The sequence below is a fragment of the Ranitomeya imitator genome, chromosome 5, assembly GCF_032444005.1.
Source record: "Ranitomeya imitator isolate aRanImi1 chromosome 5, aRanImi1.pri, whole genome shotgun sequence".
Lineage (NCBI taxonomy): Eukaryota > Metazoa > Chordata > Amphibia > Anura > Dendrobatidae > Ranitomeya > Ranitomeya imitator.
The window spans coordinates 135,830,832-135,846,436 of record NC_091286.1 but is presented as its reverse complement, the minus strand read 5'-3'; the positions used below and the strand labels follow the sequence as shown (position 1 = coordinate 135,846,436).

The 15,605-nt window shown below is 43.6% G+C and overlaps 1 protein-coding gene across 3 annotated transcripts in view; it reads left to right on the top strand.

Annotated features, from left to right (window-relative positions):
* Window positions 1-10,393, top strand: part of SYNE1 (spectrin repeat containing nuclear envelope protein 1) — a 493,169-nt gene extending 482,776 nt beyond the window's left edge. For 2 of the 3 annotated variants that reach the window (XM_069769176.1, XM_069769175.1), the window contains one exon: window positions 9,529-10,393. In XM_069769176.1, the coding sequence (XP_069625277.1) occupies window positions 9,529-9,769 (241 nt within the window). In that variant the 3' untranslated portion in view covers window positions 9,770-10,393. The remainder of the gene's footprint in view (window positions 1-9,528) is intronic. The other variant, XM_069769177.1, reaches the window with a different exon arrangement.
* Window positions 10,394-15,605: the final 5,212 nt, after the last annotated feature.

Here is a 15,605-nt window from a genome sequence, read left to right as displayed (position 1 = left end):
ATTCCTATGCACACTGCACATATATTATTTTGAAGTAAAAAAACAAAGCAGGAACAAATACAATATTTAAAATGAAGAACAAGTAAAGTTAATTCAACAAACTTACCGGTATTTCAATGGGAACTATGGTCCTGCTTTTGGCTAATGAGATGGTCAATGTCCGGTTCCATATTTGTCACTGCTAGTCGTAACAAGTGAAGCAATTGTTCTCTTTCTTGATATCATGGTTTCCTAGGGATTCCAAATTGCTAGTGGTAAAATACCAATATATATACAGCGCTACAAAAACAATATACCAGCAATAAAATTGCCCACACGGAGACATACAGACTGCACTGCCCATCAATGCAGTCTGATCAGTGCCCATCAATGCAGCCTTGCCAGTCAATATAATAATAATAAATCTTTATTGTTATATAGCGCTAACATATTCCACAGCGCTAACATATTCCGCAGCGCTTTACAGTTTGCACACATCATCATCACTTACCCCAATGGGGCTCACAATCTAAATTCCTTTCAGCCGCACCAGTGCCCATATTGGTGGAACTCTTTTACCTCAGAGTCCCCAATAGGCAGGTAAATGTCCCCAATAGGCAGCATAGTCCCCAGTAGGCAGAAAAATGTCCCCAAAAGGCAGCCGTAGTCCCCAATAGGCAGTTAAATGTCCCCACTAGGCAGCACAGGTTCCCAATAGGCAGCATAGTCCCCAGTAGGCAGGAAAATGTCCCAATAGGCAGTATAGGTCCCAAAAAGGCAGCCATAGTCCCCAATAGGCAGGTAAATGTCCCCAATAGCTAGCATAGTCCCCAATAGGCAGGTAAATGTCCCTAATAGGCAGGTAAATGTCCCCAAAAGGCAGCCTAGTCCCCAATAGACAGCATAGTCCCCAATAGGCAGCATAGTCCACAATAGGCAGGTAAATGTCCCCAATAGGCAGTATTGGTCCCCAACAGGCAGCATAGTCTCCAATAGGCAGGTAAATGTCCCCAATGAGCAGCATAGTCCCCAATAGGCAGGTAAATGTCCCCAATAGGCAGCATAGTCCCCAATAGGCAGCATAGGCCCCCAAAAGGCAGCATAATCTCCCAATATGCAGGTAAATGTCCCCAATAGATAGCATACTCACCAGCAGGCAGGTAAATGTCCCCAAGAGGCAGGTAAATGTCCCCAATAGGCAGGTAAATGTCCTCAATAAGAAGGTAAATGTCCCCAATAGGCAGCATAGTCCCCAATAGGCAGGTAAATGTCCCCAATAGGCAGCATAGGTCGCCAATAGGCAGTATAGGTCCTCAATAGGCAGCATAGTCCTTAATAGGCAGCATAGTCCCCAATAGGCAGGTAAATGTCCCCAATACAATAGGCAGCATAGGTCCCCAATAGGCAAGTAAATGTTCCCAATAGGCAGCCTAGTTCCCAATAGGCAGGTAAATGTCCCCAATAGACAGCATTGGTCCCCAATAGGCAGGTAAATGGCCCCAATAGCCAGCATAGTCCCTAATAGGCAGGTAAATGTCCCCAAAAGGCAGGTAAATGCCCCCAATAGGCAGTATAGGTCCCCAATAGGCAGGTGAATGTTCCCAAAAGGCAGGTAAATGTTTCCAGTAGGCAGGTAAATATCCCCAATAGGCAGCATATGTCCCCAATTGGCATGATAGACCGGACCTGATGTTAAAAAAAAATGCCATTACTCACCTATGTCCCCTGCTGCTCGGAAGAGGCGCCCACTCAACTCCATCTTCTTCTGGCACAGGCGGCAGGATGACAATCACGTGGTCTGTGCTGCATACGGAGGGCCGCGCATCACCTTTCCTCACCGCCTCGTCATTCTGCCCGCGATTACAGGGCGCGCCGGCATTGAACTGTAGTAAAGTTCAATGTCGGACGGGCCCAGGGGCCAGATAATTGTCCTCGATGGGCCGCATATGACCCACGGGCCGTAGTTTGAGGACCCCTGCCTTAGACTAATGGCGGCATGTTTCATTTCGGACTGCCGATCACATTGTTCCCACAGATATGTGCCACGAGCCAACATGTCAACCGGCAGCTTTCTTATAGAGTATATAGGAGTGCTTGGACAAACAAGCGATCGTGTGTATTGGCGAGACAGCTGAAATGACTGTCGATAGACTGATCAGCCGCAGCATTATTTGGCAGGCAGCCATATAATCAGTATGGCCTGCTTAAGACCTTTGGGGAAGCCATCCAATTTGATCTATTTTTATGCGAGCAGAAAAAGAACTTACAGCTTTAGCAACACACCATCTCGATAACTTGTCACAGAAGGCTATCTCACTTAAGATAACTAACTTAACATTGAACAAGCCATAGACCAATATTAATCTAAATGTCAAATTACACTTTTTTGTGTCCCAAAACTTTGATTTCTGAATAACCTTAGTTAGATCTCTACATAGGTGCAGGGGTGGATTAAGGGTAGCCAGGGCCCCGGGCTGTTCAGAAACTGTGGGCCCCCCTGTCATGTGATGGGTCATGTGATGGGGTCATGGTATACCTGAACCAGATTATTCCAGAAAAATAGTTGCTGTGTGAAACTATAACCTGTCAAACATCCATTGATCTAGTCAATTTACCCTTCAGTTAGGAAGAAAAAAAAACCCACAATACTATTACCATAAGTGCCAGTATTCACAAGAGATCTGTACTTAGTATGCAGTGTCTGTGTAGAGGTAATACAGTGATCACCGGTGACGTTATACACAGGACCTCTGTATATAGTATACAGTGTATAGTGTCAGTGTATAGGTAACACTGACTCACCAGTGACATCTCTAGGTGAAGTCCTTCATTTCTCTTCCAGCACAGACCACCACCACTTCATCCAGCCAGGACTCGTCTCTGCAGGAAATAACACAGTTATCTCGAGCTCCGCTTGCAGAACACATTACTTAATTTTTCCCAACATCTACATTACACCACATAAAGAAAAAGAGGCAACATAGTGTCACTCTACAGAGTAACAGGACCGCGCCCCCATTTAGAAACAGTGTCCTCAAAAAATAAAATAAATACATCACTGCAGTAATAATATCCCTTAATTAGCCCCTATGGTAATAATATCACCCATCCTGGCCCCGTGTATCTCATTCCTGGTTCCAGCCATATGTTCTCCCATCCTGCCCTCCTGAGTATCCATCCTGCCCCATATGATCTCCCCATCCTGCCCCATCAGTCTCCATCCTGCCCCATGATCCTGCACGATCTGTCTCCAATCCTGCCCCATGTCTTTCATTCTGCCCCGTGTCTCCAATCATGCCCCGTATCTACTTTCTGCCCATGTCTCCAATCCTGCCCCCAGTGTGTCCAGCATCTTTGCCCCATTGTCCAGCATCTCTGCCCCCATTGTCCAGTATCTCTGCCCCAGTGTCCAGCATCTCTGCCCCCAGTGTCCAGCATCTCTGCCTCCAATGTGTGCAGCATCCTGCCCCCAGTGTGTCCAGCATTCTGCCCCAGTGTGTCCAGCATATTGCCCCCCGTGTGTCCAGCATATTGCCCCCAGTTTGTCCAGCATTCTGCCCCCAGTGTGTCCAGCAATCTGCCCCAGTGTCTACGGCATTTTGCCCCCAGTGTGTCCAGCAATCTGCCCATGTCTCCAGCATATTGCCCCCAGTGTGTCCAGCATTCTGCCCCAGTGTCTCCAGCATATTGCCCCCAGTTTGTCCAGCATTCTGCCCCCAGTGTGTCCAGCAATATGCCCCAGTGTCTCCAGCATATTGCCCCCAGTGTGTCCAGCATATTGCCCCAAATGTGTCCAGCACTCTGCCCCCAGTGTGTCCAGTAATCTGCCCCATTGTGTCCAGCAATCTGCCCCAGTGTGTCCAGCATATTGCCCCCAGTTTGGCCAGCATTCTGCCCCAGTGTGTCCAGCATTCTGCCCCAGTGTCTCCAGCATATTGCCCCCAGTGTGTCCAGCAATCTGCCCCATATGATCTCCCCATCAGGCTCCATCGTATCCATCCTGCCCCCTGATCCTGCACGATCTGTCTCCAATCCTGCCCCATGTCTTTCATTCTGCCCCGTGTCTCCAATCATGCCCCGTATCTACTTTCTGCCCATGTCTCCAATCCTGCCCCCAGTGTGTCCAGCATCTCTGCCCCCAGTGTCCAGCATCTCTGCCCCCATTGTCCAGTATCTCTGCTCCAGTGTCCAGCATCTCTGCCCCCAGTGTCCAGCATCTCTGCCCCCAATGTGTGCAGCATCCTGCCCCCAGTGTGTCCAGCATTCTGCCCCAGTGTGTCCAGCATTCTGCCCCAGTGTGTCCAGCATATTGCCCCCAGTGTGTCCAGCATATTGCCCCCAGTGTGTCCAGCAATCTGCCCCAAATGTGTCCAGCATATTGCCCCCAGTGTGTCCAGCATATTGCCCCAGTGTGTCCATCAATCTGCCCCAGTGTCTTCAGCATATTGCCCCCAGTATGTCCAGCATTCTGCCCCAGTGTGTCCAGCATTCTGTCCCAGTGTGTCCAGCATATTGCCCCCAGTTTGTCCAGCATTCTGCCCCCAGTGTGTCCAGCAATCTGCCCCAGTGTCTCCAGCATATTGCCCCCAGTGTGTCCAACAATCTGCCCCAGTTTGCCCAGCATATTGCCCCAAATGTGTCCAGCACTCTGCCCCCAGTGTGTCCATCAATCTGCCCCAGTGTGTCCAGCATATTGCCCCCAGTGTGTCCAGCATATTGCCCCCAGTTTGTCCAGCATTCTGCCGCCAGTGTATCCAGCAATCTGCCCCAGTGTCTCCAGCATATTGCCCCAGTGTGTCCAGCATTCTGCCTCAGGGTGTCCAGCATATTGCCCCCATTGTGTCCAGCAATCTGCCCCAGTGTCTCCAGCATATTGCCCCCAGTGTGTCCAGCATTCTGCCTCAGTGTGTCCAGCATATTGCCCCCAGTGTGTCCAACAATCTGCCCCAGTTTGCCCAGCATATTGCCCCAAATGTGTCCAGCACTCTGCCCCCAGTGTGTCCATCAATCTGCCCCAGTGTGTCCAGCATATTGCCCCCAGTGTGTCCAGCATATTGCCCCCAGTTTGTCCAGCATTCTGCCGCCAGTGTGTCCAGCAATCTGCCCCAGTGTCTCCAGCATATTGCCCCAGTGTGTCCAGCATTCTGCCTTAGGGTGTCCAGCATATTGCCCCCATTGTGTCCAGCAATCTGCCCCAGTGTCTCCAGCATATTGCCCCCAGTGTGTCCAGCATTCTGCCTCAGTGTGTCCAGCATATTGCCCCCAGTGTGTCCAGCAATCTGCCCCAGTGTCTCCAGCATATTGCCCCCAGTGTGTCCAGCAATCTGCCCCTAATGTGTCCAGCATATTGCCTCCATATTGCACACCACTGGGCCCTGGGCTACCGCCCAGATTGACCTCATTATAATCCGCCACTGCATAGGTGTATGAAAATGCCCTTAATTAAGTTGTCAAAAGACTCAACTCTAAACTGGATTTACATCAATGGACAAAGGGCTCTTTAACTGCTTTAAAGCCACAGCGATTCACATACAAGCTCCTGTATAAGGCCTTATTCACATGTGTCCATTTTGCATCCAGAAAATAATGGACCATCTAGGTGATAGATAACTTGTATGGATAAAACGTGGACTAAGAACTAGTCCATAAGAAGCAGACAGCACGTACATAACATTGCCTTCAATGGTCGATTTCTGAGTAAGACTTGCCTCGCCTTTATGTGGACCAGCGGGTCACAGAAAAGAATGGCATGTGAATAGCCATACAGAAAATAATGTGATTTAGAATAGTCTTTTTTGCTACATTTGCCAAAAATAAATTTAGTTGGAGAAACTCTTTATTCCCCAGGGGTGAAATGTATTATTATGAGAATGAATGGTCACATTATATCTGTAGTAACATGACTGAACACACAGGTCAAGGCATGTGTATATTTAGAAGCAATTTGTTTTTGAGCCTATTTAAATTTGTTTCTATGCAGATTTATAAAAAATTGAATTCAAGATGGCTAATAAAGCTTTTTCCAGTTTTGTATTACCCCAGACACTTGTAGCCAGCAGTTAAACCATTTGAAATGTGGGCTTTTTTTAACATTAGTCTTTGTAAATGATTGCTGCTTTTTTACTATAGATATAGAGTGAACAAGAAATCTGTACACCATCAATTACTATTTTGTAAAAGAAGTACAAATTGTTTTTTTATATAACGCAGTTCAACCTGCCGTCAAATTGTCTATGTTAAAAAAAAAAGGAATAGAAGAAAACAAACTGTACCAATAAGTCTGGTTTCCATATGGGCTGATTTCTATTCTCTTCACAGTAACATTAATATTCATATTTAAACATTAATATTTAAAGGGATGCCATAAGTTTGGAAGTTATCCCCTAACCATGGAATAGGGCCTAACTATCTGATCGCTGGGAGTACAACTCTGACCCCCTATCTTGAGAACCAGGACTCTGAATGGCCCTGTGTGAATGGAACTGTTGTTAATCCTGATCACATCTGTTCCATTCATTCTTAATGGGACTGCCAGAGTTCGTCCAGCGCAGCATTCAGCTGGTCTACAGCACTTCTTTAAGAATGAATGGAGCAATAGTGCGCATGATCGACCAACACTGCATTCACATGGAGCTCTTCAGAGCCCTGGTTCTCAGGATCCGTAGGGGTTCTAGCAGATCAGAAAGCTATTCCTTTTTTCATGGACAGGAGAGGACTTTTAAATTTGAGACAACTCCTACAAGTACTTCCCACTAAGTTAGAATATCATCAAAAAGTTAATTTATTTCAGTTCTTCAATACAAAAACTGAAACTCATATAGTCATTATAAACAGAGTGATCTATTTCAAGTGTTTATTTCTGTTAATGTTGATTATTATGGCTTACAGCCAATGAAGAATCAAAAGTAATTTTCTCAGTAAATTAGAATAATTAAAAAAAAACACCTGCAAAGGCTTCCTACGTGTTTAAAAAGGTCCCTTAGTCTATTTCAGTAGGCTCCACAATCATGCTGACTTGACAGATGTCCAGAAGGCAGTCATTGACACACTCCACAAGGAGGGTAAGCCATAAAAGTCATTGCTAAAGAAGATTGCTGTTCACAGAGTGCTGTATCCAAGAATATTACGGAAAGCTGAGTGTAAGTGTTGTAGAAAAAGGTGCACAAGTTACCGGGGTAACCGCAGCCTTGAAAGGTTTGTTAAGACAAGGCCATTCAAAAATTTGTTGTGTCAAGCCACTCATGACCAATAGGCAACGACAAAAGCGTCTTACCTGGGCCAAGGAGACAAAGAACTGGACTGCTGCTCAGTGGTCCAAGGTGTTGTTTTCAGATGAAAGTAAATTTTGCATTTCATTTGGAAATCAAGGTCCCAGAGTCTGGAGGAAGAGTGGAGAGGTCACAATCCAAGCTGCTTGAGAGCTAGTGTGAAGTTTCCACAATCAGTGAAGGTTTCGGGAACCATGTTATCTGTTGTTGTAGGTCCACTGTGTTTTATCAAGATCAAAGTCAGCACAGCCGCCTACCATGAAATTTAGAACATTTCATGCTTCCCTCTGCCGACAAGTTTTTTAGAGATGGAAATTTAATTCTCAAGCTGGACTTGGCACCTGTCCACACTGCCAAAAGTACCAATACCAGGTTTAAAAAACAACAGTATCACTGTGCTTGATTGGCCAACAAACTCGCCTGACCATTACCCCATAGGGTATTGTCAAGAGGAAGATGAGAGACACCAGACCCAACAATGCAACCTGGGCTTCTATAACACCTCAGCAGTGCCACAGGCTAATTGCCTCCATGCCACTCTGCATTGATGCAGTAATTGATGCAAAAGGAGCCCCTGACAAAGTATTGAGTGCATTTACTGAACATACTTTTCAGTCGTCCAACATTTTTTATTTTAAAATCATTTTTCAAGCTGGTGTTCTAAAGTATGCTAATTTACTAAGATAATGACTTTTAGGTTTTCATTGGCTCTAAGCCATAATCATCAACATTAAGAGAACTAAATACTTGAAATAGATCACTCTGTTTCTAATGACTATATATGAGTTTCACTTTTTGTCTTGAAGAACTGAAATAAATTATCTTTATGATGATATTCTAATTTTGTGAGAAGCACTTGAATACTGGGATTGTAGAAAAGTGAAATATTATATGTGAAATACACTAAATATTATAGATATGTGATATATGTGGAGTCCACACACCCATTCCAAACAACTCTACCGGAGTTACAGAAAAAATCAGCTGAGACCTTTTACAGCAGTCACCCCACCTCAGATCTAACATTAAAGGACTATTTCAGTGAGATGATGGTATAATCTATCCACATTGCAGCATGTGGTTATTTCAGGCAGTCCCATAGAGAATGGTGGTCAAAAATGTGCACTGCCACTTAATTATGGCAATCGGTGGTGATTTTAGTGGGCAGTCCCACGGACTTATCTAGAACTTATCACCTTTCAAATGGATAAGTGTGAATTTCTTACCAAAGTACCCCCTTAATCACTGAGTAGATAGGCGGTAAATGTTTTGAGGTGGCATGCCTTTTTAATATAAATATATTGTCATTTTCTGTAATTCTGATTAAATATATGAGCCCATGTAACACATTATAATTCAATTAGCTCTCAAGTAGAAAAAAGTAGCATTTCTTGTACCGCCTGTTGGAGAAGAAAGCAAGCTGACTCTTTAACAAATCTTGCAACATGACTAAATTAAAAACTCACCTATAACCACGATCAGTCTAACTGGGCCTGGTCACATAAATAATCTATATATATTTACCGACAATATAACAGACCATAGACCAAATAAACAATTTGAAAAGCTTTATTAAAAAAACATAATTTACTGGAAAAATGAGGCAGTGAACAGTGAGGTTGAAGGTGGGGACAGCTGAGCACTTTAATATGTATCCCCCACAGTCCCAATAAATATATCACATATAAGGAATGTACTAGCATCACACTGGATGATAGGATTAGGCCATAGTCGGAGTAAAGCAATGGTACAACCATATCTTAAACCAAACAGCAAGGAAGATATGTCTACAAGGTAAAACTAGTTGTATAAGGACAAGGATATGTTCCTGTGGGGGAGATAGCCAGGGACCCAGAGCTCCCTTGATTCCCCAGGCTCTCTCCCCCACAGGTATATACCTTCTGGGGAAGAGAGATAATGAGATAATTTGTTTTGACTTTTATGTCGGTGAAAGGTAGCGGCATCTAACTGTTATACAGTGTATTATGTTATTACGTTTACCCCATGGCTATTGATTCAGTGCAAGATTAAAACTGTACACAAAGCAAGATTTTTTTTTATTAATCATATACCATATAATATTGTATTGGAAAAGTAAGCCAAAGTTTGGAAATTATACTCAAAATACATATTTCGAGCTAGCTACCAGAATATGACTAGTTATCTGCTGACCAAGCTATGTAGGCAGTCATGTTCTAAATCTGTCATATGTCATTTAGTTTATTCAGGTGTGGTTGAATAACTTGTGCCTTGCACTCATTGTTTTAACTTTGTTCATTAGGTCCAAAGACGATGGCTCAGGTTCCTGCCATTCTGATGCCAATGTGGTTCATGGACAGCAGTCATTCTTTCTACGGGTTTTACGGGCCGCCTTGCCACTTCAGCTTCTTCTGCTGCTTTTAATTGGTCTTGCTTGTCTTGTACCAATGACTGAAGAAGACTACAGTTGTACTTTGTCCAATAATTTTGCGCGGTCTTTCCACCCGATGCTCAGATATACCAATGGGCCACCACCTATATGAACACCCTGTTTAATGGAAATCACTGTGGAATATATATGAGCTGTTGCCAGCTTTTTATTGCACTTATCTTGGCAGCTTAAATTCTCTGAATTACCTTTGAGCATAAATCCAATACTGTATTGGTCACAGGATACCGTGTTCCAGTAACTTAAGTTATATTAAAAAGGTGACATCAGTATTGATGGAGAAGACGATATGGACGACATCTCTAATATAACTGTAAAATTCAGTTCTGTAATTCTTACTCTAAGCATTATCAGTATTGGACAAAACGTCTCTAATTATGAAGCTATTTTAGATGCTTGTAATATACAATTTTAAATAGCTTATATGGCAAATATTTTTTTACTTTTCCCTGTTGTATTTTTGGTTTATGGGCTTTCTGTGTGTTGGTGTTTTAAGGGAAGCATGAAATCGCTGTAAAACTCTAGTTAAAGTATGAAGGATGTACAAATGAATGGTACTTTTTGGGCTAATAAATTGGATGTAAGAAATAAAATCATGATTTCAGAAGAATCTATGAACTGTTAAGAGATTAGAAAATATTATTTATGTATGTACAGATTGCTAAGCCAAGTTCTGTTTGTATTGATTTCTTGCAATTATAGATATTGTAAAATATAATGGTGTATTTGTTCTTCTTTTTACGACTTTGGGCAACCAAATCCAAACTGAACATACAATGTAAAGACTTCCCACGAGGGCTCGTGGAGACAGCCATAGATTCTCTCATCCGAGAGAAGTGGGCCGTTTATGTAGATGACACTCTGATCATAGTTTGATTGGAGTGTAAGCATAGTGTGATCCGATTCTCTCAGATGAGAGAATCGGAGCACATTGTGAAGAGAAGATGGAGAACGAAATTTCTTCATCTTCTCCATTGTCTCAGTGCAGAGATCAGAGTGCACTCCCATGTCATCCGAGTGGAGTTCGAATATTGGATCGAGCTTGGGCTAGTGCACTGCCCCATAGACTAACATTAGTCCGGGTGAAATCCGATGTTTTGTCGCATTGCACTTGGAGCAATCTGCACTTGCCCTTCTGAGAAGGCATACAAAGAGGCAATCTAGTTGGGAATATAGCTCAGTGAGGCTTGGGACAGAATATCAAATGTTAGGTGGTCCTCATAGGTAATAACACATTACATTAAGAATTCTCTTAATTTTACTCACTGTACTCAGAACGAAACCCTAACAAAGAGTACAGGCTCATTTGTGCAAGTGGCTGTTAGGGCAAACCTCAAGGATGCTCACCAGATGGCGTCTGTGCCCTTTTTTAACATTTTCACTGCAAAACTATTTTAGACTTTGAGGACACAGCAGTTTTTAATTTTTTTTTAATGTATTCTTAGATCAATATGTTTTTAATTTTTCAGTTGCGGCAATATTTTTGCAAGATAATTTCTGTTATGGAAGGAAATTGTGGAGTTGCAATTCCGTAGTTTCCCTGTTATCAGAAGAAAATTGACAAAATGGAGGAAAAGGCAAAAATATATCTGTACTTGCTCAAAAAAATGATCTGCTGCTCCCGCCAACAATTAGGTAAGGAGCATTTGTGCAGGAGCTGTAAAGGATTTAGGAGTTGAGTGTAGTTTCTGTCACTTTTGACCATTCAGTCAGTTGTTTTCCAATTTTGGAAACCCCTTTTAAGATTCAACAATATAATCATCAGTTGGTAATCCTTACACTCAAAATGCTGTCACGGACTGCAACAGTAATGCAAAAACCTATAAACCTATTAACCTACCCAGCAAAGATAGCAGATCAATGAGCATTTGGGAGGCCAAGGTAAGTAGTTTGTTGTTAAACAAAAATTAATTTTCCGTTTGAATAGGACACGCGGTGCTTTATATGACCTTTATTATGCCGTTAAGCCTATCCTGAAAGAAGTGCCTCGCCTGGGCGCTAGGCCTTACTACTCTTGTCCAGTGAGTTTCTCTGGACAAGAGGAACGTACATTTTACTATTGGATAATAAGTATATGCCTTTTTTGAACATAATGGACACCAGGACCACCTACCTTTTTCTCCCTGAACACCAGATTATTCCCCTTTCTGCTTATGACCAGTTGATGTTCTACTCAATACCCATTTTGTCTGACAACTCCAAGCTGATATTTCTCATATATTTTGGATCAGCAGACTGGTAGAACATGAGGCGCTTATCAGGCACAAAACTGTAGTTATGACCTCTATTGCGGCCCTTTGTGGACCTGATCACAAGAAAATTTTAACAACTTTAAACTGGAAGTACAGAGAGTTAAGATTGTGATCAGAAATTCTGAGGGTTGCACATACATGACATCTGATACAGAAAAATCACCTGAAATAGTGAGGAAGCTATACACTGAAAAAATGCAATAAAATAATATTCATAATGCTATTTCATCAAGCATATCCACTATTTCATGGAAAATTTGCAATATCAATGTCTTGTTTTCCAATTCTTTCCATTACTGAAAGATTATACATGACTCTAGCTGACCCTAGATATGAGACAAACGTCTGCCAGGACAGATCATACTATCAGTTACCCATGATTATTAGGTTTGTTGCACGTTTTTCCTGCTCAATGATCAAAGGTCGTCTTTCTGTTGCTCAACTAAAGTGTAGCTTAAAGCTGAATAGTGCACATTTTAAAAGTCCGACAAACAATAAAGTTCAGCAATGATTGCAAGCTGTTAGGGATGGCGGAACACACCGAATAATTATAAAGATAGTAATAAGGTGCATTCGCAGCCCGGGGTCCACCGTGCAGAGATGGAACCTGCTGCTAGGTAATGGCGGAACTATATGGCGGTACTACGCAAGAATAAACACAGGTTCGATCTCCCTGTATGAAATGACACGAACTCTGTTGCTTCACAGAAACGCAGAGAAACAAAGGAAACGCTGTGCCCTGTTAGCAGTCACAGGATGCAGCAGATGGACGCTAGTGGGATCCCTGACATTCACCCCCACTACGCTGGTGATTGATCTCGCTCTGACTCTTGGTGGCTTTTGAGCCCACGCCTGAGAACACCCTGAGTCAGATGCGGAGATAAAGCGGGAATTCCCACCCTACACTGACCAGTAGTGTTAATGTAGCTGAGAAGCCATTATTAGGTGCTGACTGCTTGCTCCACTCACCCTAATACCCAGACAACAACCAAAGGGATGGGGATCATTTAGGAGCATTCACCAGTATCAGTCTCTCAGCACACACATACATAGTCAAGTCTATACTAGTGCATGGCCAAGCTGCCATGCAAACCTTTTATAGTCGCAGCCTTCCAGGACCTTCCTGGTGGTCCAATCAGAGCTGCTACAAGACCTGGGCATGTGACCTCTGACCTCCAATGAGAGGTTGTCCCATGGGCATGCTCAGTAGATGAAAAGCAGGACTTAGTCCCTGGAACATCTGCTCGCTGCTGATCAATGCTGGTTACAAAGGCTGAACCTGGGACCGCAGCTGTAACCAGATGGACAGTATCAGCTTAAGGCCGGAGTCACACTACAGCGAGATACGGCCGAGTCTCGCAAGTTAAAAACAAGCTCTGGCACCGGCACTCCGGAGCGGAGCATGCGGCTCCATGTATTGTTAAGCTGCTGCACGCTCCGCTCTGGAGTGCCGGTGCCAGAGCTTGGTTTTAACCTGCGAGACTCGGCCGTATCTCACTGTGTGTGATCCCGGCCTGAGATAGATGCTGGGACAGATGTTTCTTGTGAGCAGACTCTACTGTGGCTGGGGAAGAATGGGAGACTGCAGAGGACATGGTGTGAGATTCCCCCTGTGTAGCTGCGGGAACTCGACACCTAACACAAGCTTTTATATACAGTTGTGCTGAAAAGGTTACATACCCTTGCAGAATTTTTGCTTTCTTGCTCTTTTTTCAGAGAATGTAAAAAATAACACCAAAACTTTTTCTTCACTCACGGTTAGTGGTTGGTGAAGCCATTTATTGTCAAACAACTGTGTTTTCTCTTTTTAAATCATAATAACAACCCAAAACATCCAAATAACCCTGATCAAAAGTTCACCCTGGTGATTTTGGTCTGATAACATGCAAAGTTGACACATATGGGTTTGAATGGCTACTAAAGGCAACATCCTCACCTGTGACCTGTTTGCTTGTAATTAGTGTGTGTTTCTCTAAAAGCTAAGGCCCCTTTCACACATCAGTTTTTTGCCGGCAGTCACAATCCGTTGGCTCGATGGATCTTTTTTATCTCAAATAAATTTTCATTTAGGATCACATGACAATTAACTTGTTACTTTCTTATATTTCAATACAGAGTTTTCACCCCAAAACAGACTCCCCCATTCCCAACTTAATCCACCCCCTCCAAAACAGACAGCCCACCTCCTTTAATAACTTAACCATCAGGATTATAGAGTTACTATCATCTCATGTAGATCTGCATGTCTCATATTATACACCCTTTTATAGTGAACCTATCCCTTAGCGAGCCATGAAGACCACAATTTGTTGAAGGTTTCTAATTTCCCTCTTTTCTTATAAATCCCTTTTTCTAATATCAGGCCCTGTTTTACATACTGAAGGAATTCCCTTCTTGTAGGCGGCTCATCCTTAATCCAATTTTGCGCTATTACCTTTCGAGCCATATACAGTAATCTGGCAATGGCTGTCTTCAGATTGTTATCCACTCCAATCTCATCCACGCATCCCAACAAGCACACTATCGGGTCTCTTGGACCATACATTTGTGCGCACCTTCCACTCGACTCAAAACCACCAACCAAAAAGCAGCCAGTCTCGGACATGTCCATATCATATGAAATATGTCAGCATCTGCGGACCTACACCTCGGGCATTCAGAGTCATCACGCAAACCTGCCTTGAACAATACTTCCGGAGATTTATAGACTCTGTGTATCACATAGAGTTGTGAAAGCCTATACGGTTTGCTCAGTGACAGCCTTGGTACCCATTCCAGCACCGATTCCCAAGTTTCATTCTCCATTGGGCCCACATCTCTCTCCCACCCAGCTCTTGCCGTGATCGGATACCCCAGAAGGTAAGTATGCAGCAAGTCTTTATAAAGAGTATAAATAACCCCCCTAGTAGTCCCCTAACCACACACATACTCCAACACTATATCCCTTTGAATACTGGCATTTCCGTCCCTGTTCTGAGCTCCAAATGCGTGCCTCATCTGCAAATACTGATATTCCCCCTTAGGCCCGAGACCAAACTCTGCCTGCAATCGAGATAAGGATTTCAACTCCCCCTGCTCAATTATCTGATACACATATTGAATTCCCACTGTCTGCCATTCTGGTAATACTCCCAGTGCCACAAATTCCAGTAAGTTATTATTATGCTATATCGGGGAGAACCTGGTCAGACCCTTAACCCCACGTATGTGTTTCAGTCTACCCCACAACTTACATATCAAAAATATAGTGGGATACAACTTCCCCAGGGCCCCCAGAGACCCATCCTCTAGACACTGCACTACCGGTCTTCTGTTTGTCACTTTTTCCATTAATTGCTGTACTGCGCTGGATGATCCCTCATACGCCCAGCCCTTCAAGTGCTGACTCTGGGCTGCCAGAAAATATACTTCAGGGTTAGGCAATGCCAATCCCCCCTCATCCTTGGGCCGCTGAAGTGTCTCCAGCCTGATCCGTGGGTGACGTCTCCCCCATACCAAATTTCTAAACAGGGAGTTAATCTGCCTAAATTTTCCCCGCGGTATCCAAACTGGCGCGTTATGAAGAACATATAGGATTTTCGGCATCAGAATCATTTTGATGAGACTTACTCCAATTTATCATCAGCCCTGACAATGCCCCAAATCTTTCAATAAGCCCAATAGCACCCCTCAAGGAAG